The 20,316-nt window shown below is 37.1% G+C and overlaps 1 protein-coding gene across 1 annotated transcript; it reads left to right on the top strand.

The window, feature by feature from the left end:
- Nucleotides 1–1,733: 1,733 nt before the first annotated feature.
- Nucleotides 1,734–5,192, top strand: LOC109193242 (wall-associated receptor kinase 2-like). The gene is made up of 4 exons (XM_019344084.1): nt 1,734–2,677; nt 3,257–3,391; nt 3,521–3,688; nt 3,777–5,192. Exons 1-4 carry the CDS (start codon nt 1,777–1,779, stop codon nt 4,976–4,978), a joined length of 2,406 nt encoding a protein of 801 aa, XP_019199629.1. The 5' UTR covers nt 1,734–1,776; the 3' UTR covers nt 4,979–5,192.
- The last annotated feature ends 15,124 nt before the right edge of the window (nt 5,193–20,316 follow it).

Raw genomic sequence — 20,316 nt, 5'->3', positions numbered from 1 at the left:
CTAATGGTGCGTTCTGGTGATGCGTATCTAATTTGTGCATGTTTTTTTTTTTTTTTTTTTTTTTTTTGTATGCATTTTCTAACATGGATGGTGTATATTCGTATAACTATTAGTGCACCCGCACTGACCGCATGGAAAGGCGCGGGCGCACCTGAACTTGGCACCAACACGAATCCTCAAATACACCACAGTAAGGTTAATAATGCACCAATAACGAACATAAAACACACAACACTATGATTTGATATATTCAGGTGCCCAATGACGACTTTAACCTTGCAGTTCGCGTAGTGTGAGAACGTGCGCGAAAATATCGGAAAAGCCTGGATGAATGTGATTCGTTGGATTTATCTAATCTAATGGCCTACAATTAACCGCACTGCCGCACTTGAACTTTCCTTTCTCTCTCTCTCTCTCTCTCTCTCTCTCTCTATATATATATATATATATATATATATATATATATATATATATATATATATATATATATATATATATATATATCAAGATCTATTTTGTTAGATAAACCAGTAAATCCCGCAAACTGACTAATTTGCCCCATTAAAGAATCTTGCGATGTAGAAATCAAGCATAGCGTAATATTGGGGACATTGACCGAGATAAGTTATAATTGGTTGCATAAGACGACGTTTACCCCCGTCAAGCACTCGTAATATACATAACCTTTGGGGAGTCAATGTAAATATTAAATTTATAATTCATTATTTTTTGATAAATAAGTTTAATTTTTTTATTTTTTAATCTTTTGAGTACTTAGTGACTCACCAGGACTATGTGGTCCAATGGTACTCGGGTTGGACTTCCTTTTGGAAGGTTGTGAGTTCGAGCCTTAGTGGAGGCGTTATTAGCTCTTTGTGTTTCAGTAGGTTGAGAAAGTATATGAACAGATACTACAATGTAATAGAGCTAGTAGCATTCAAAAAAAAAGAGTACTTAGTGACTCTGTAGTATTTATCTATAAATACTTTTTAAACCTATTGAAGCACAAAGAATCAATGTCTCCACACCAGAATTTGAACTTGAGATCTTTCATTTGAGAAGGCACAACTATGTCACTCCACCACAAGACCTTTGGCGATAAATTAGTTTAGTTATTTTGCAAAGATAAAAAAATACAAATAAAAATTATTATTAGTACCTTAGCATTAGCAAAGTACACAAAAACACATTAACATTCACTCAAAGTTTGTCGAAATTTAAAGTCATTAATATATACGAGATAAATATTGTATCGCATTCATTTCAAGTTGTATAATTTGAAGTCATTCATTATATATATATTTTTTAAAATACTATTCATCCTAGATGTGACTTGTTACATTGATATAATGATATATGTAATATTACTTTCTTAGGTGTTCCTAGACTTTATACATACAACCTTTGGTCTTCCTCCTCTTGGTGACTTCACTACTAGAAATTATGAAATTTCCGATTACTTTTTGCTCGATTTGATTTAAGATCACTTTCAGGTGGTTAGAAATTTCATAATTTGGTCTTATGTTTGTATTCCCACAACTGGAGGGCATAATATATATATATATATATATATATATATATATATATATATATATATATATATAGAGAGAGAGAGAGAGAGAGAGGGAGGGAGAGAGAGAGTGTGTGTGTGAGAGAAAGAGAGATAGAGGACTTCCCACAAGTAGAAGGCATTGCATTATATATATATAGATACAAATAATGTTGGTTAAGAATTCAACACAAACCAATCGTTCGGAAAGTGTATAGTCGAACAACATGAGCTTATTCCTTGTACTACTACTACTTGTGTCGTTGGCAGTAGTAAGTTTTGCTCCAACTGCCGCCACATCAAAAAGTAATTATCCCATAGCCAAACCCAACTGCCTTGATCATTGTGGGAACGTTAGCATCCCATTTCCCTTTGGGTTGACAGATGAGTGTGCTCTAAACCGAGGCTTCTTCATCGATTGCAACAATGCTACTTCCACTAATGGTTCTCCTATCCCATTTTTAGGACACGGCGGTAATGTAGAGGTAAGAAGGATATCAGTTGATGGGCAGATGAACGTCAAGAGCTACGTAGCTCGACGGTGTTATGACAAGGGTGAATACACTCCCCGACTCAACATATTTTCTTTTAAGTCATCGAGTCAATCGTTGATATTGTACGTCAACCAGACCGGCAATAAATTCGTCGCTGTGGGTTGCGACATTTTTGGTTACGTTTACGGCTATGGCGAGAGCGGCACCTATAGAGTCGAAGGTTGTAACGCCACGTGTAGCAACATAGGAAATATTGAAGAAGGGAGTTGCTCCGGCTTAGGGTGTTGCGAGACCGGGATTCCTAACGTGGCTAGGAACGTGTACGTTTCGGTGGATAGCTCGAATAATAACTATAGCTATATAACCGGTGTTATTCCCTGCAACTACGTGTTCGTGGTGCAGAAAGAGGAGTTCAACTTTTCCACCACTCTCCTTACCACCAGAAACTGGGATTTGGAGAGGGAAACGCCACTGACGATGCTTCTTGACTGGACCATTTCCGAGCAGTTATGCCTTACCGTGTGTTTAGGTAATACCACGTGTGTTCTCGTCAATGGTACTTTCAACAGTGAGGGGTACCGTTGCGGTTGTAAGGAGGGTTATGAAGGTAATCCTTATCTCACTGGTTGCCAAGGTATGCATGTCATCTCTTATCTCCATCTAACCATCTTTATCTCTCTCTCTTGCATACATAAATATATGAGGACATAATCAAATAAGAGCAGGGTAACTGGACGAGGAAAATTACCTCAACCTTTGTCTTGGACGAGGATGGAGACAACCATAGTTGTCCCCTCCTTTGTCCGATCTGGATGAAGGAGGGAACAACCAAGGCTGCCTCTCAGCTCCTTCGTTTGATTTTGATGAAGGGGAGGCAAGTATAACTGCTCCACGAAGGAGGGGTAGCCATGGTTGACTCCATGGACGAATTGAAGGTGGAGATATCCATGGTTACCTCCCCTTCTACAAATTTTAAAATTTTTATTTTTTATTTTTAAAAATAATAATTAAAATAATTTTTTATAAATAACTTAAGAGTAACTTACATGATGAATTTTTATAAATTTGTAAAAAATAAATTGTAAATATTCAACTTCTATGTATATGTGGGGCGGGACGGGCTGACCCAGATTTGACAGCTCTACACTCATCATATGTTGTTTGCTCTCCTTGTGTTTTGTACATCTTCATTTCTTGTTAACTGGGTCTGCAGATATTGATGAGTGTGAGGTTGGAGAGAAGAACAGCTGCTCAAAAAATTCTATTTGCACAAATACTGAAGGTGGTTATAAGTGCGCTTGTGAGAAGGGTTACGAAGGTAATCCATATTTTCAGCCAGGTTGCTTAGGTACGTATATACGGTTTACACTTCTATATGTACAATTTCATTTTTCAGAGTGTTTTTGTTTTTCTTTTTTCTTTCTTCTTTGCCATACCGGTCCCTTTAATTTACCCTTCTTGTTCATTGGCTCTACAGATATTAATGAATGCGAAAATGGGCAGCACAACTGCTCTGAAAACTTCACTTGTAAGAATAAACCAGGCAATTTTTCCTGTCATTGCAAGGATGGTTACAAAGATGATGGGAAAGGTGGCTGCCAATTACCTAGTATACATGGAAACAATGTGCACATGATTGCTTTGGGTAAGAATCTATTGCCATTTAACAACACTTCAAGTGATAGATACTACCATCAACACATGTTTAAGTAATTAAGAAATGTTTATTGCAGGTGCGGCTTTAGGTACTATAATGTTGCTGGTCATTTGTTTTTCTTTGTACTTGGCATATCGACAAAGGAAATCAGTACAGATGAGAGACAAATTCTTTAGAGACAATGGAGGAATGATTCTGCAACAAAGGATTGCCCAAGGTAGTACATCTTCTGGCACAACAAGAATTTTCACTGCCGAGGAGCTTAAAAAAGCCACCAGCAACTATGACCAAACTAGAATTATTGGTCAAGGAGGTTTTGGCATTGTCTACAAAGGACACCTTCTTGATGGCAGGATAGTAGCCGTTAAAAAGGCCAAGATGATGGACCCAACCCAAGTCGAGCAGTTCATCAATGAGGTAATTGTGCTCTCCCAAATTAATCACAAAAACATTGTTAAACTCTTTGGGTGTTGTTTAGAGACAGAAATTCCGTTGTTGGTTTACGAGTTCATAAGCAATGGGACGTTGTCCGAACATCTACACAACAAAGACATGTCATCGGCATTATCTTGGTCGACCCGTTTAAGAATAGCAACAGAAACAGCTGAGGTCCTCTCTTATTTGCACTCTGCAGCTTCTCCCCCAATCATCCATAGAGATGTTAAATCTGTAAATATTCTCCTTGATGATGACTACACCGCCAGGGTATCAGATTTTGGTGCATCGAGATTAGTCCCTCAAGATCAAACTCAATTGACAACAATGGTGCAAGGAACATTTGGTTATCTTGATCCGGAGTACTTGCAAACCAACCATTTAACAGAAAAGAGTGATGTCTATAGTTTTGGAGTTGTCCTCGTAGAGTTGCTAACAAGTAGAAGGGCTCTATCTTTTGAAGGTCCAGAAAAAGAGAGACATCTATCTCAGTATTTCCTTTCATTGTTGAAAGAGAATCAACCGTTCAAAATTCTTGATGCCAACATTGTATCTGAGGAAAACAATGATGAGTTACAAGAGGTTGCCTTGCTTGCCAAAAGGTGTTTGAATGTGAAGGGGGAGGATAGGCCAACAATGAAGGAAGTTGCTGTGGAACTAAGTGGGTTGAGGAGAGCATCAAAACATCCATGGACCAATAATTTAGGGACTTCAATTGAATCAGAGGCTCTACTTACTGGGCAACCAATCCCCTTTGGATATGATGCTACTTTCAGTATAACAACAACTGAGTATGATAGTTTAAAACATCATATGCAGTTTCCGGCTGCTGCTGGAAGATAATTGCAAGTTGCAACCCCTTCATTTCAGCAAATTAGCTATATGCTCAATCTGGGAATAATATATATGATGATTTGTTTCTATTATTCTTGTGATAAAAATTAAGATAATTAATGTATTTCAAATTTAATATTATGTTGGATCTTCTTTAGTTGAATTCTGTATTAGCTTTTAAACTTCAATTTTGATTGTATTTTTTTTTTATTTTTTACTTATATTATAAGTGCATTAATATTATTACCATTTGTTGGGATTGCGGCTTGGAGGACCGAGTTCAACATCTCACTATTTAACCGTGGTTAAATGGTTAATGTTTACTTACTTATCAATAATTGGTTTTAATAAGTATATGACAACTATATAACCAATGAACTCTATGGTTAAGCTGACTTATAGAAGGTCACTCTGGGAAGTAAGCATAGTGTAGCGTTGATATCCTATACCATTTAATAATTTTAATCACTTATTTCATTATACACCAACCATTTAATAATTTTAATCACTTATTTTCTTATACACCAACAATTAATTATAACTAATATAATATTTTAAAATTAACAAAGACGATATACATATACTTTCTTCATCTCATTTTATGTGTCGCCAATTAACAATGGTCCATTCAAATTAATCTTTTGATTTAATTTGAACCTTAAGATGAGAAGAGGTCATGTCGTGAAGTGAGGGTCACTCCTTCACACAATAACTCAATAATTTGTGGTAATTGGAGCTATGGCCTATGGAGACTTAAACAAGTAAAGCATAAGACGACGTTGAACCCGTTGAACACCAACAGTTATGCCATGGACCTGGGTCTACCTTGCAAGGTGCACCGACATTCAAAATACACAATTTACATAATTATATACTGAATATTTACAATTTGAATTGTAAACATTTAATATATAAATTGTGAACAATCAGTATATAAATTGTATATTTTTAGATTCGGGTCCACCTTGTTATAGAATATTTTTTGCCGTTGAACACCCATATTATATGTCGTGAGAAGAAAGAATGGCAAGTTAAATGTTAATTATTTTGCCATACTTTTGTTGAAAATGTAGAAAATTGGGATATAAAGTTTCATATCAGAGGTGTGTTAAAATTGATGTTGTAACAACCCAGACAGCATGTTAGGAACAAGTGTATTTAGATTTTGATGATACCAAACTGTCATAGATTGTAGACCCCTATTTTTCGTTTGTTAGATAAGTCTCGTATGACAAAAGCATGAAATGTTAAACCATGCACGAGACTATTATAATAGGTCTACATGAAGATTCGAAGATGATTGAAAGATGCTTCCAGACGAATGAAGGATTAAGCAAGTCTCGGATAGACTTCCTCTACAAAAGGAACCTTCGTCTAACAAGGAAGGACGAAAGATCAGGACAATCTTTCGTTCCTCATTCCTAAGTGAACAAGTCAAGGACAGACTTGTAAAAAGACAACACTCATTAAGTGAAGCAGTGAGAATGTTGTCTATTACTCAGATGGGCAAATCATTCGAACAAAGAGTGTCCTAGGAAAGATTTTCACTAAAGACAATGAGCATTAAAAGACTTATACCATCTTGTCAGAGATCAAGGACAAAAGCCACAATGCTTTTGGCTCCAACAGCTATACAGTACAAGTGCATTAAATGCTCAATGCTCACTAGGTAATTCACACTGGTTTTTAGGTTTGAAATTTTCATCTCCCTCCAACTGATGGATTTTTCCACCTATAAATACCTCTCTTCACCATTGAAGAAGGTTCTGTTTAACTCACTCTTGCGATCATAAGAAAAACTCTTCAAACGGTTTAATTTTCTAAATCTTTTCATAACCAGTGTCAGTTGTGAAGTTTTTCAAACACACATTCATCCTCATACTTCACAACTTGAAGCAGTCTTGTTATTTCTAAAGTGAAGATCAATCCAGACGTTAAAACAAGCTTCAACCTGTTGGAGAAACATCAGATTATCTTTCCAACATCTCAATTTAGGAAGAAGTTGATAGAGGCGAACACTGCTGGAAAACAACAAAATTCCGACCACCCGAAAGTGGTCAGAAATGGACTAAATCCGGTCGGAAACGTCTCTTCCGACCACTTTTCCGATCATTTGGGGGGTTCGGAAAATGCCTTGTCGGTACTTCCGACCACCTTGTTTGTGGTCGGAAGTAGCGACCATCTTATATAGAGTCGTCGGAACACAACGACGAGCTTGGAATTGGACATATCCCCGTGATTTCCGACCACCACGGTGGTCGGAAAATCCGGATCCAAGATTGAGTTCCAAATTTCCGACCACCCCATGGTCGGAAATCTGGAACCAAGAATTTGTTTTTCCAGCAACCAGTAAATATATTTTTTAGAAAAATACATTTATTTATTTTTGCTTTTTCTACAATTTTTTCACTGCTTTACCAATTTTAAAACAAGTAATAAATTCATAACACTACAAATATTATATATTTAAATAACAAATTTAGTTTCACATAATATTTCAATTCTAACATTCACTTTCAAAACACTAGTTTCCAGTTCTAAAATGCTACTTTACAAATCAAAATATTTCTTACATCACAAGTAGCATAAAAAACAAGTTAGTTTCCAATTCTAAAATGCTACTTTACAAATCAAAATATTTCCTACATCACAAGTAGCATCAAAAACAAGTTAGAATCTTGACCTATTGTTCTTGCATAGGAGACTGCGTGCCATCATTCATTCCAAGATCATCTAGCCCAACACCACTACTTTCATGGCTACCGACTGGATCTATAGATTGGAAACACAACTGATTTGAACCACAAAGTGCAGCAATTTGAGCTTCCATCAATGCAAATCTATCCTTCAACTGCTTGTTCTCTTCTTGTAGTTGGTTAATTTTTTCCTCACAAGCTACATGAGAGGATGATTGCCCAGATTTGGAATTCTTTTGCCTCACAACCTCAGGAAAGTAGTGTGGGGTGTCCGATCCGAATCCAAAAACGTTCCCTCCTTTCTTGAGACCACCGGTTGCCTCAAACCATACATTTGAATCTCCAAGCTCAGGTTGAGTTTGTTTTTTTTTTTCAGCTGCAACCTCCTATATTCACATATTCGAAGGATATAATCAAAGAATAATAAGATTACTAATCAACCATGAAAACCTACCTCAATTCCAACATGAATAATCAAAAGATAATAACATTAAACCACTATCATCTTAACTAAATGAACTTTGGCAGATTTGACATCTATTTTTGCATTTAACAGCACTACCTAGTGCCTACAATCACTCAAATGAAAGGGACCATATTTTTTTCAAACAAAGAAGCTGCCTACCATCACTCAATTAAGCTAATTAAACCAAGGAAAGCAGTACTGCTTGACAATACAATATTAAACCAAATTGTATTGTACATACTACTATATACTTAAACCAAGGAAATATAACGTATTATTTTGAATAAAATTGTAAAATTTATTTTATTTATTTCACTACCAATTATTGAGGCCTAAATTACAAGATCTAATCATAGTTTAATTAAGGTGAAAAGCAAATATTAGCTACTGCATAATAATTCAATTAAGCAAATAAGCAAATATTAACTACTTAAAAACAAATATTAGCTACAATAATATTACTTAGAGCAAGCAAATAATCTAATTCTTATAACAGTAAATACAGAATCCATATTTTAATAAAAATAATGAAGAAGCTGTACACAGTACGTAATGAATATATAGTAAAATTAATCCAACTCAAAATATACACTAATGAAAGAATATATAGTAAAATTAATCCAACTCAAAATATACACTAATGAAATAAGACTGTAATGAGTATACAATAATCCAAAATATACAATAATCCAATCCAAATTTCAATAAAGATAACTGTAATGAATATACATGCAGTAAAAGTAGTATAATTATAATCAATTAAAATTAATGCCATCAAGTACAATAGGATGCCTTAACTATCAATAAGTGTTCAATGTACAACCATGGGAGATGTAGCTGCTTATACTTAGCTAAAAAATCTTAGATGCATTGTTTATAGAAACAGTCAAATAGACTCAGTGTAATAGTCAATTTTTCAAAAAAAAAAAAAAAAAAAAAAAAAAAACCCATACCAACAAACCTCAAAGTCCTCAGATTTGCCTATAAGCAGATATGTCAAGTTCAGTGTAGAAGGAAGGCTAAAAATGAAATGCAAACAACATACAAAGCAGCTAACAGAAAATGATCAGAAAAAAAAAGTCAGATTTGTTTTAAAATGTGTAGTAATAAGTGGAAATGTCCAGCAATGAAACTTTGTGAAAGCAAACAAATGAAGCATCAAAGTAGAGAGTAATTCAATGATTGTCACGTCATGAAGTAAAAATAAGAAAATATAGTATCTTACCATTACTAGTTTAGTTTTTTTGCAAGCAAACTCATTAGTCTTTTTGCGCTTGTGTGTTTCTTGGAACAACATTGCATGCGTGGGCTCTTCACTAAGTTTTTCTTTCTATCCAAGAACAATAAACCAAATATTAATATTTTTGTTTAACTATAAAATGTATTTAAATAGTAAATGACTTACCAATCTTCTTCTATGCTCAGTTATGGGAATTGAACCCGCAGTGTGCAGCGACGGTCCCAATCCCCCACAGTCTGAATTTCTGTTTCTTTTATTCTTCTCGGAAGTTTTCTTAAAGTCCTCTTTATCCCACATGATGCGGTATTGAGCTAAAACCGGATCAAGCATCCATTGTGGTGGTGGATCACCGTCTGCCAACTTGCTACGAACCTCATACAATGTGTCAGACAGTCTCCTAGCAGCCTTTCGGTGAAATATTCTCTGAATAACTGCCTCATCTTCAGGATTCCACTTGTATAATTTCTTTTGATAAAATTAAAAAAAAAAAAACAAATTGTAATTAGTAAAGGAATATTAATTACATGCATGCATGTATTCTGTTAATACATATTAGCAGTTTCCTTTAGCAATTATAAACTAATTTACTAATAGCAGTTACAAACTCATTTACCTTGAACTCATTAAACCAGATGTCCTTCATATGTCTAGGAGCAGCACTATATGACTTTATTGCATCAGGGAATATTTTAGTAATGCAATCGATAACTTCCCTATTTGCCTTGCATGGCTCAAACCTGTAACAAATTATAAATGTTAGAGATAAAGGTAAACACGTTACAATTATTAATATATGACTTACGAATTGTTCCCAATGGGGTGTATTGTGGGCCTATTGCTTGGTGAAATTGGAGGTGATGAAACATTATCTGGTGATGCTGATATAGTACGCTCTGAATCGCTATTTCGGCTGGATTGTGGTAAAGTACTTGATGGTGGGCTGGAGTTTGCGACATTATTTGATGGTGGGCTGGAGTTTGCAACATTATTTGATGGACTTGGTAGTTGATTTTGTTCAGAATTAGATATTGGTGGTCGGGACATCAACCTTTTATTCTTTTGCCGTGGATTACGTTGAGACATTTTCTGCATTGCTAGCTGCGGTATATTAAAAGTTGTCTTGATATTCATCATCCTCAATGTATATGCCAGCTCTATTTCTTCATTAACATTCATTGATAAAGGTTGTCTCGCAGCATTTAACAAATCATAGAAGTTTTTTGCACTACTATGTGGCTCTTCATCTTGGTCATTCTCGGCATTTAGTGGAAAAAATGATGGACCAGATACATCAAAAACCATTTGTTCATACCGATTATTTTCACTAGGGCCCTCATTCATATGTGGTTGTATTGAGGGGGGAGCTCATTGTAACACGTCCAAATCCAATAATTCGGTTCAAAATCCTTCTTATACAAATAAACACGAACATCATCTGCAGACAAATGTACTCTGTTCTTACACTTACTACATGGGCACTTAATCTTCATTGAAACCTCGTATATAGGAAGCGTGCTTGCATAATTTACAAATTCCTCAACACCCATTAAGAACTCATCAGTGTACCCCCTTTTTCCGAGTAACAATCGGTTATACATCCATTTTCGATGTTCAGGTATATTAGCCATGTAAAACTACTGCAAAAACATATATACAATACAAACACATATATAAATATATTACAAATAATACTAATATTTTAAATAATTATATACAAGCACACTAATAAATATACACACATATAAAATGCAATTAAAAAAAATACACAAATAATTATAAGCATACACACATACAAACACATATACATATATGCACACTATACATTATTCAATCATAAAATAAATAATCTAAATAAGTATTCAAAAAAATCAAACCTAGATCTAAAAAAAAGTATAGCTTATTAAATGGAAGATCTAATAATATATACACATACCTTAGCTTGATATGATATATATGATGTAGTAGAACTTCATTTTAGCACTATTATAGAAGATTATATGAAAGAATACCTGCAACAAGGAAAAAATGAGCAGAAAGATGTAAAAAAACAGAGAAAATGTTCTGAAAATACGCAGAAGGAGTATATATATAAAGCTATTTCCGACCACTTTTGTAGGTGGTCGGAAACTAAATGTAAATTAAATGCAAGCTACTGACATTTTTTGCAAATTAAATGCAAGCTGCCAATATTTTTTGACCACCTTTGTAGATGGTCGGAAAATAAATGCAAAATAAATGCAAGCTGCTGAAATTTTCGACCACTCATGAGTGTGGTCGGAAGTTCCGACCACCTTGCGTTGGTGGTTGGAATTTCCGACCGCTTTCCGACCATCTTTTGCGGTTGCCGGAAAAATGATAATAAGTCGGTTTTTCCGACCAGTTTTTATGGTGGTCGGAAAAGTCGTCGGAAATTCATGTATTTCCAGCAGTGGAAGTAAACTCTATGAGTTGAAAAACCTTTCAAGTGGCTGTCCGGTTTAGTGATCAAGGAAGCCAGCTTGAAGTAGTTTGTACTAGGAGTGATAGTGCAAACCCTTTCACGAGTTGTGAAAGTAGAGTGGAGTAGGCTTCGTTAACAGCCGAACCACTATAAAAATCTCTCTCCCCTTATCTCTTTACTTTCAGCTATTACTTTCGTGCATTGCATATCATATCGACCAAACGCTAAGTTTTTATTTCAATGAAAGTGTGCAAAGAACACTTAAATCAAGATATTATTTCCGCTGTGCATAACTCAGAAAGGAGTCTCTTTAAAAAAATCGATTAGAGTCTATTCACCCCCCCCCCCCTCTAAACTCTCGTTAGACCCCACCGGGACCAACTAGTGGTATCAGAGCAGTTGTCTTTACGGTAAACGTTTTTGCTTTACTGCCTGGTAGATCCCTTTTTGCAAAATCTCCTTAAATTAAATTTTTCTTCTTTGCACAAATTTTCTGAAAGAAATGGAAAGAGAGCATTCTAACCGTTCTAGGCATCTTGCATTTAATCTCTTAAAGTTTGATGACTGGAAAGTGAGAATGCAAGCGCATCTCTCGGCTATTCATGATGAAATGTGGGATTTGATAAGTACCGGTCCTATTGTCGTGATGATGGTAAACACTCAGGCAACTGCTCAAGGAGCAGATCCAGAAGCCTTGATACCCAAGCCAAAATCGCAACTCACTTCAGATGAGAAGACTAGGGCAAACCTCGACAATGATGCGCGAGACATCCTCTACAAGTCTCTAGATGATTCGATATTTCCGAGAGTACGGAAATGCACTACAGCAAAACAAATCTGGGACACTCTCATGAGTTTAGGTGAAGGAGATGAACAGTTGAAGGACAACAAGCTCACCGTGGCCATGAAAAAGTTTGAAGATTTCAAAATGATGTCAAATGAAGCCATCACGGATATGGAGCTTAGATTCACAAAACTCATGGGTGATCTTTCGGATCTTGGAAAGGAGCCAACTGAAAAGGAGAAGAACTTAAAGATTCTTCGAGGGCTTCCAAAATCTTGGGAGATGAAAGTGACAGCCATGAGAGATCACAGAGATATGAAGACAACCAGCACTAGTAAGATCTTCAGCGATCTTAAAGCATACGAGTTCGAGCACGAGCCCAATGAATCTGAAGAACCCGAAACAAGAAATATAGCCTTGGTGGCTAATCAACAAGCATCAACATCAAACAGGTCGAATTCTAACCCTTGTGAATTCTTATCTGATGAACAATATGCTTTGTTTGTGCGAAAAATGAAAAGGTTCATGAGGAAGAATAACTTCCAAGACTATCATAATAAGAGACAATGGATTCGCAGATGCTATGTTATAATTTTCGAAAGCCAGGACATTTCAAGGAAAATTGTCCTCATCCAATAGTCAGCAAGCATCAGGATCAAAGTGTTAGCAAAAGTTCACCTAAAGAAACAGTCGAATCCAGCAAGCGAAATGAAAAACTGGAATCATCAAGCTCTCGACACGAGAGAAGGAGAAAGGCAATGGTGGTCAATGAACCAGCTGAGGAAGCTTAACCCGAAACAAGCACCTCAAGCTCAAGCTCAGAAAGTGATTGTTCAGAGGAAGAAAAAGATCTTCTATGCCTATTCAGTCAGGAAGAAGGAACAAGTGATCTATGCTTAATGGCTGATGATGACGAGGTAAATTCTCAAACCTCCTCATCAAATCAATTAGAACCTAGTTCGGATGGTGAAGGAAATCCAAATGAAACTATCTTTGAGATGATGATGGATTTCAAAGTAATAAAAAACACATACTCTAAATTAAAGGAAGAGAACTCTCGACTATTGATCAGCTACAATGAGCTAAAGCGAGTTAGAATTGATAACATTAAGCTAGCCATCGCAAAAGATCAGCTCGAAAAGCAAGTTCTTCTTCTTAAAGAGCAGTGTACAGAAAGAGAGTTGTGGGAGCAACAATTGCGTGAGGTTCTTGATTCATTTAACAATTCATCCAACTTAATGGATTGATTGGTGAATGGATCAAAACCGCCAGGGGAAAGAACCGGAATTGGTTATGACCTCAGCTCCCCTTCACATATTCCTTTGAACAAACCCACAGACAATTACTCACACGAAAGTTTTAAGTCTACATTTGTTCAAGGCCCTACCCAAATGTCTAAGCCAATGATTAAGATTAACAATCATGATCAACCACAATCAACAAGCCAACCGAAAGGAAAGGCTGTACAACGAATTGTGGAACCCCGAAATGGGAATTACTTGAAAGGCAACCCTAGGCATAATGCTAATGTGAAAAGGAATGGACCGAAAGATAATAGACCTAGTCTATACCGTCAAAAAGGTCAGCCTACAAGAAATAACCAAAACAAGGGTGAAACCAAATGTGAATCAGAGGCAAAATCGTTCTAAGTATCCACGAAAGGATCCTCTACGAGGAAATCCGAAAGAAGAACGAAACAGACATGCCAAGAGGACACTTAGAAAACCAATGATAGGCAACAGATGGAGTGGACCATCCGAAGAGGATTGGCTTGTTTATCCTGAACCCTTATCAAAAGCGCAATTTGAGAAGATACATCGGCATAAACAAACCAATTATTCTAAGCAGTATCGCAATCCACCTGGTGACTATTTTCAAAGTCGATACAAAGCCAAAAATTTTGCCAAAATTTATTATGATTATCAAGTTTTTAATGGGTACAAAGGACCAAGGATGAGTCGTGTTAACTCTAGGTTCATATGAATCCCAAAATTGACTACTAACCCTCAAGGACCCGAAACCGAAGGGGTACCTAAAGTCATATAACTTTTGATTTCAGGAAAAACAAGTCATATGGTATGTCGATAGTAGATGCTCAAGACATATGACCGGAGACAAATCAAACTTGAGCAATTACAAAGAAGTTGATGGACCAAAGGTTATATTTGGGGGAGAATCAAGTGGAAAGACAAAAGGAATCGGAGACATCATCAGAAATGGAGTGACCATTCAAGGTGTCTCACATGTTGAAGGACTCAAGTTCAATCTGCTAAGCACTAGTAAATTTTGTGACAAAGGCTACAAAGTAGAATTCTCCAAAGACAAATGCAAAGTCATCAGCACTGAAGATGGTGACATCGTCCTCACGGCAAAACGAAAGAAGAACATGTACGTGGTCGCTTGGTAACTTTCTAAGGCTAATGTTTGTCTTGTTGCTACTAGCAATGCAGATTTGAGCCTGGAATGGCACAACAAGATGAGCCATCTAAATCTCAAGACCATTAACAAGCTATCAAAGAAAGATCATGTGAAAGGTTTACCGAAAGTAAACTATGTCAAGGATAAAATCTACGACGCATGTAAAAAAGGAAAGCAGATTAAAACATCGTTCAAGTCAAAATCATCATACACAAATTCTCGTCCCCTAAGCCTACTGCATATGGATCTATTTGGTCCAGTCGATCCTGCAAGCCTGAGTGGAAGAAAGTATTCTCTTGTTGTTGTAGACGACCACTCGAGATATACTTGGACACAATTCCTATGAAAAAAGAATGAGACTGAGAAAGTACTGTCGGAATTGCTAAGGCAACTACAAACCGAAAAGGGTCTCAGTATAATAAGAATCAGGTCAAATCAAGGGACAGAGTTTGTAAATAAAGTTATCAAAGACTTCTGTGGACAAAATGGAATCTTTCATCAACTTTCGGCTGCACGAACTCCTCAGCAAAATGGGGTAGCCGAAAGAAGAAACAGAACCCTGAAGGAGGCTGCACGAACAATGATAGCATACTCAGGACTACCCAAACGCTTCTGGGCCGAAGCCATCAACACCGCATGCTACACTCAGAATTGATCTCTCATCAACAAAGCTCACAACAAGACCCCATATGAATTATGGAAAGGTAAGAAACCTGTTGTTAGTTACTTTCACATCTTTAGATGCAGGTGTTTCATTCACAACAACGGGAAGAATCACTTAAGAGCGTTTGATGAAAGAGCCGATGAAGGACTATTTATGGGATATTCTTCAACCTGCAAAGCATTCAGGATTCTAAAAAAAAGAACCATGGTTATTGAAGAATCTATCCATGTCAAATTTGACGAAAGTACAAGCTTGCACAAAAAGTCATATCGATAAAAAATCTGAACATACAAGCTGAACCAAATCATGAAGAAGAAGAAGATTCGGACCATGAAGATGATTACACTAAATATCAAGGATGTCAATCTATCGAATCTGAAGTATAAGTTGAGACTGAAGTTACGAATGAAGAAGGCTTATCTACGTCACAATCTCAACCCGAACCGATGATATATGTTGAATTACCATACATACCCGAGATAAATACACAAGGTCAATCAACATCTTTCGAACCGAATCTACGATGGTTAAAAGATCATCCGCTTGACCAAGTAATTGGCAACATTCAAGAAGGAGTGAGAACTAGTGCTTCAATACACGAGAATATGATGACATGTTTTCTATCACAAATGGAGCAAAAAACGATTGATGATGCCATGAGTGATCCAGACTGGGTCACAGCCATGCAAGAAGAATTTCATCAATTCGAACGAAACAACGTTTGGGAACTTGTTCCAAGACCTACTCATCATAATGTTATTGGAACCAAATGGGTTTTCAGAAACAAAATGAGTGAAGAATGAGTGATTTTCAGGAACAAGGCACGATTGGTAGCTAAAGGATGTTGTCAAGAAGAAGGCATAGATTTTGATGAAACTTTCGCTCCAGTTGCCAGACTTGAAGCCATTCGAATATTCCTAGCCTATGCTGCTCATAAGAACGTCAAGGTATTTCAAAAGGACGTAAAACGTGCGTTTTTAAACGGCCTTCTTGAGGAAGAAGTCTATGTTGAACAACCTCCAGGATTTGTGTCATGATAGGCCACTTGCTCAGCTTCAAAAAAGTTGTACTAAGAGAAAGCATTTCGCCTGGCCTGAAAGTTTGTCATATGAAGTCAAAACCCTCAAGCTATGATAAGCAACGAGCAATTGAATTGAATATGCCCATTCCAAAGTCAAAATCAAAAACGAAGTCCAAACGAAAGATTACCTCTGAGAGTGATCAACCCACGCCAAAGCGACAAAGGCGAACACGAAAGGTCAAGCACTCTTCCGAAGAAGTTTCGTCACCTTCCCTTTCTGTTGTTCAAGAGGATCAGAGTGATCATTGGTCACCGAAAGGTCTAGTCAAAGCTTCAACGCCTCTCGAATCATCAACAGCCTTGGCGGACAACCCCTTACCGAAACCTGTGACAATTGCAGACAAAGTCACACCTTCATCTCCACATGTTCATCAAATCAGCAGTTCTGAACACACTCAAATCGAAGACTCGTCCGAAGGCGAATGTTTAGACATCAAACATGCTGCTAATGTCAAGCTTCACTTTCGACCAATTCACAACAAAGCACAAGAAATCATGACTCGATTAGCTCCACCTCCTCCTTCTACCCTCTCCAAGTTCAGGAAGAAATCGGTTACACCCCGCTACTTAGGGGGAAGATAAATCCGAAAGTGTCTCTACAGTCCAGAAATTCTCTCAAGCCCTTACCATTGTGCGGGGAATGAAGAAGCGAAAAACTCTCTGAAAATCCCTGACCACAAGAACCTACTGTTGCATAGCAGGTCCCCCCGATTCTGACACAAGAACCTGCAATAGTTGAAAATGACAAGTGTGTTCCTTCTTATTCTGATCTCTTAAGTCTCCCACAAGAACCTGGCTTTCCAGAAGAGACGAGAGAAAAGATCAATGAAACCAGACAAGCTCCGCATCCATCACAAGATCAACTGCTTCGTCAAGCTATTTTCGAGGAGTATCAACGCGTTCTGAGATGGCAGAAATGGCGTACGTCTTCTCTCGACTCCTTTCTTATCAAACTTGATGAAATGCGAGAAGAAGAAGTCTTTGCCCTTAACTGGCTTTGCACGAAGGATGTCTATGAAGCTGTTATGATTCCAAGAATAAATCGGGCATATTCGTACAAGATCACAAATCGTAGCCTTGGGAAAGACAAAGCTCCGATCAGTCTTGATATTCAGATGCCCCCGCTTGATGATCCAGTATATGAAGCCGAAATGAAGAACCTCAGGGAAGCTATGAGGCTGTCCAAAATAAAAACCGAGCTTGAAAAGCTGTATAAGAATGATTCTCATTGCAGTACAAGTGGCACGAAAGATATTGATGCTCACATCACTCTACCAAATGAAGCACGAGAAGAACAAGTTACGAATCCAACACATGATGACACCGCCGTAAAGGACAACACACCAAAACATGTCCAAGACACAGACAAAAATAGCAGTGATGAAGATTCTGAAAAGGATGATTTTGATAAGGAAAATGGTGAAGATGATGATAATGAGGAAGATGATAACGAAGATGATGGTGATAATGGTGATGACCCGAATGATGATGGTGGAAATAGTGATGTTAATTCCAGTGATAATGATGATAATGATAGTGACGGATCTCCCATCATTGGAAGAACTGTAATGATTCCCCCTACTGATCTATATTCTCGTTCCAAGGATGGAAAATCATGGATACCGAAATCACCTCGTGATGGCAAACAGGAAGCATCACTGGGTGTGCAACATCATGTTCCCAGTCGAAAAGAGCATGGAATTCAAACTGATGATGAAAATCTTGATGTTGAAACACTTGCAATACTCCTTGCAAAGACACTCGAAGCGCTTCACAAACAACATCAACGATACAATGAGCAACGCATCGAAGATGTTGAAGTAATGACTCACCTGTCCTCTCAAATGGCTCTTATCTTGGGACAACTATCCTCCATGAAGAAGGAAAATCAAAAGGAGAAGCTCCCAACTCAGCAAGTTCCACAACCTCTTGATCAAAGTCACCAGACCGAAATGCTTGACAAAATTGCAAAGGAACAACATTTGCTCAAGCTTTCCCAATTCGGTCTCAAAGAAAGAGTGGATTTTACGTGTCTGAAGGTTGATACAGCCAATGACAATATCTTTATCATAGCTGAGTATCAACTTCAGATCCTGAACTATGTCAAAGATCTTTCCATCAAAGTTGATACGCTTATGAAGCCTTCTGACCTTCCTACTGATGGTGATGATGCCAAAAAGGGGGGGAAAGAGACACAAGAAAGATGATGATGATGCAGATGAAGGAAGAGGAAAGGAACCCGAAAGAAGAAATGAAGGAACAAGGGAAGGAGGAACCTTTGATCATAGATACAAAACACCTCATTCCAAGTCTCAGCAGAAGACACCTTCAAAGTCTTGACATGAAGCACCCTCCAAGTCTCGACGAGAATCTATAAGACCAAGACCTTCCTATGGATCACAGTCTGTCTACTCATTTGCTGGACCATCTCACCGAGAGAAGATCAATCTTCGGAAGAAGTTGATGAGAGACAACAAAGTAACAATGGATGGATCTGGAGCATTCGTCCAGTTTGAGGAATATGAAAAAGGAAGTGGCAAAAGCTTTGAAGGGTATAAATTGCCAATCTGGCTCAAGAAGAAAGATAATCATACCAGGCAAGACTATCAATGGTGACAAAACAAGAAGATAAGGGAAGAAAATGAAGCTCTCTGGCTTGAACAAGAAGAAGCGAGAAATCTGAGGACACGAGAGCTCACTAGGTATCAAGAGATACAAGAGAAAATAAAGGATGTTTCGACAATAGGAAAGGATGAAGACATATATGTTAAATATGATGCCATAGCAAAAGTTCACCGAGAATCTGGAAAAAGCTATGTAGAAGGAATGAACTCCATAGAGCTTGTAACTTGGTGGAACCATGGCATTGTATCAGGACGAAACATTCTAGAAGCCTACAATAACTACATGAGCTAATTTTGGAGAAAAATATGAAGATCTAGTCCGGGAAAGACCACTCCGAGATGTCAGAGTTTCAATCAACAATGAAATAGACTTTGACAATATGCTCAAGAAAAAGAAGGAGCGAGACGACAAAGAAAGAATGGAGGCACAACAGGTGAAACAGAATCTTTTAATCATGTAATAATCTAGTTTAAATTCCAGTACTCCTTATTTGTAATCTGCATTTGATTAATGAAAGTTTGCTTTTACATGTTCTGTGAGTACTTTCTGTTTTTGCTTTAAGCTAGCTTTATAGCTTCTGTAGATCTTCATGTAAACTCTTCAATAGGGCAGTTTTGTAATAAAATTTTCCTTTAAAGGATATCCTTCAGCCTTATAGTAAGAGTATAGGTTTTGGCATCATCAAAAATGGGAAAATTGTTAGGAACAAGTGTATTTAGATTTTGATGATACCAAACTGTCATAGATTGTAGACCCCTATTTTTCGTTTGTTAGATAAGTCTCGTATGACAAAAGCATGAAATGTTAAACCATGCACGAGACTATTATAATAGGTCTACATGAAGATTCGAAGATGATTGAAAGATGCTTCCAGACGAATGAAGGATTAAGCAAGTCTCGGATAGACTTCCTCTACAAAAGGAACCTTCGTCT

Source organism: Ipomoea nil, unplaced genomic scaffold, assembly GCF_001879475.1.
Source record: "Ipomoea nil cultivar Tokyo-kokei standard unplaced genomic scaffold, Asagao_1.1 scaffold1848, whole genome shotgun sequence".
In the NCBI taxonomy this organism is placed as follows: Eukaryota; Viridiplantae; Streptophyta; class Magnoliopsida; order Solanales; family Convolvulaceae; genus Ipomoea; species Ipomoea nil.
Note: the sequence above shows the minus strand (reverse complement) of the source record. Positions and strands in the feature narration are given on the sequence as shown.

Excerpts from the sequence above, each read along its gene's own strand:
- LOC109193242 (XM_019344084.1), top strand. The coding sequence starts at position 1,777 with ATGAGCTTATTCCTTGTACTACTACTACTTGTGTCGTTGGCAGTAGTA. Across the intron at positions 3,392-3,520 it reads TTTTCAGCCAGGTTGCTTAG|ATATTAATGAATGCGAAAAT; the intron begins GTACGTATATAC and ends TTGGCTCTACAG. Across the intron at positions 3,689-3,776 it reads TGTGCACATGATTGCTTTGG|GTGCGGCTTTAGGTACTATA; the intron begins GTAAGAATCTAT and ends TGTTTATTGCAG.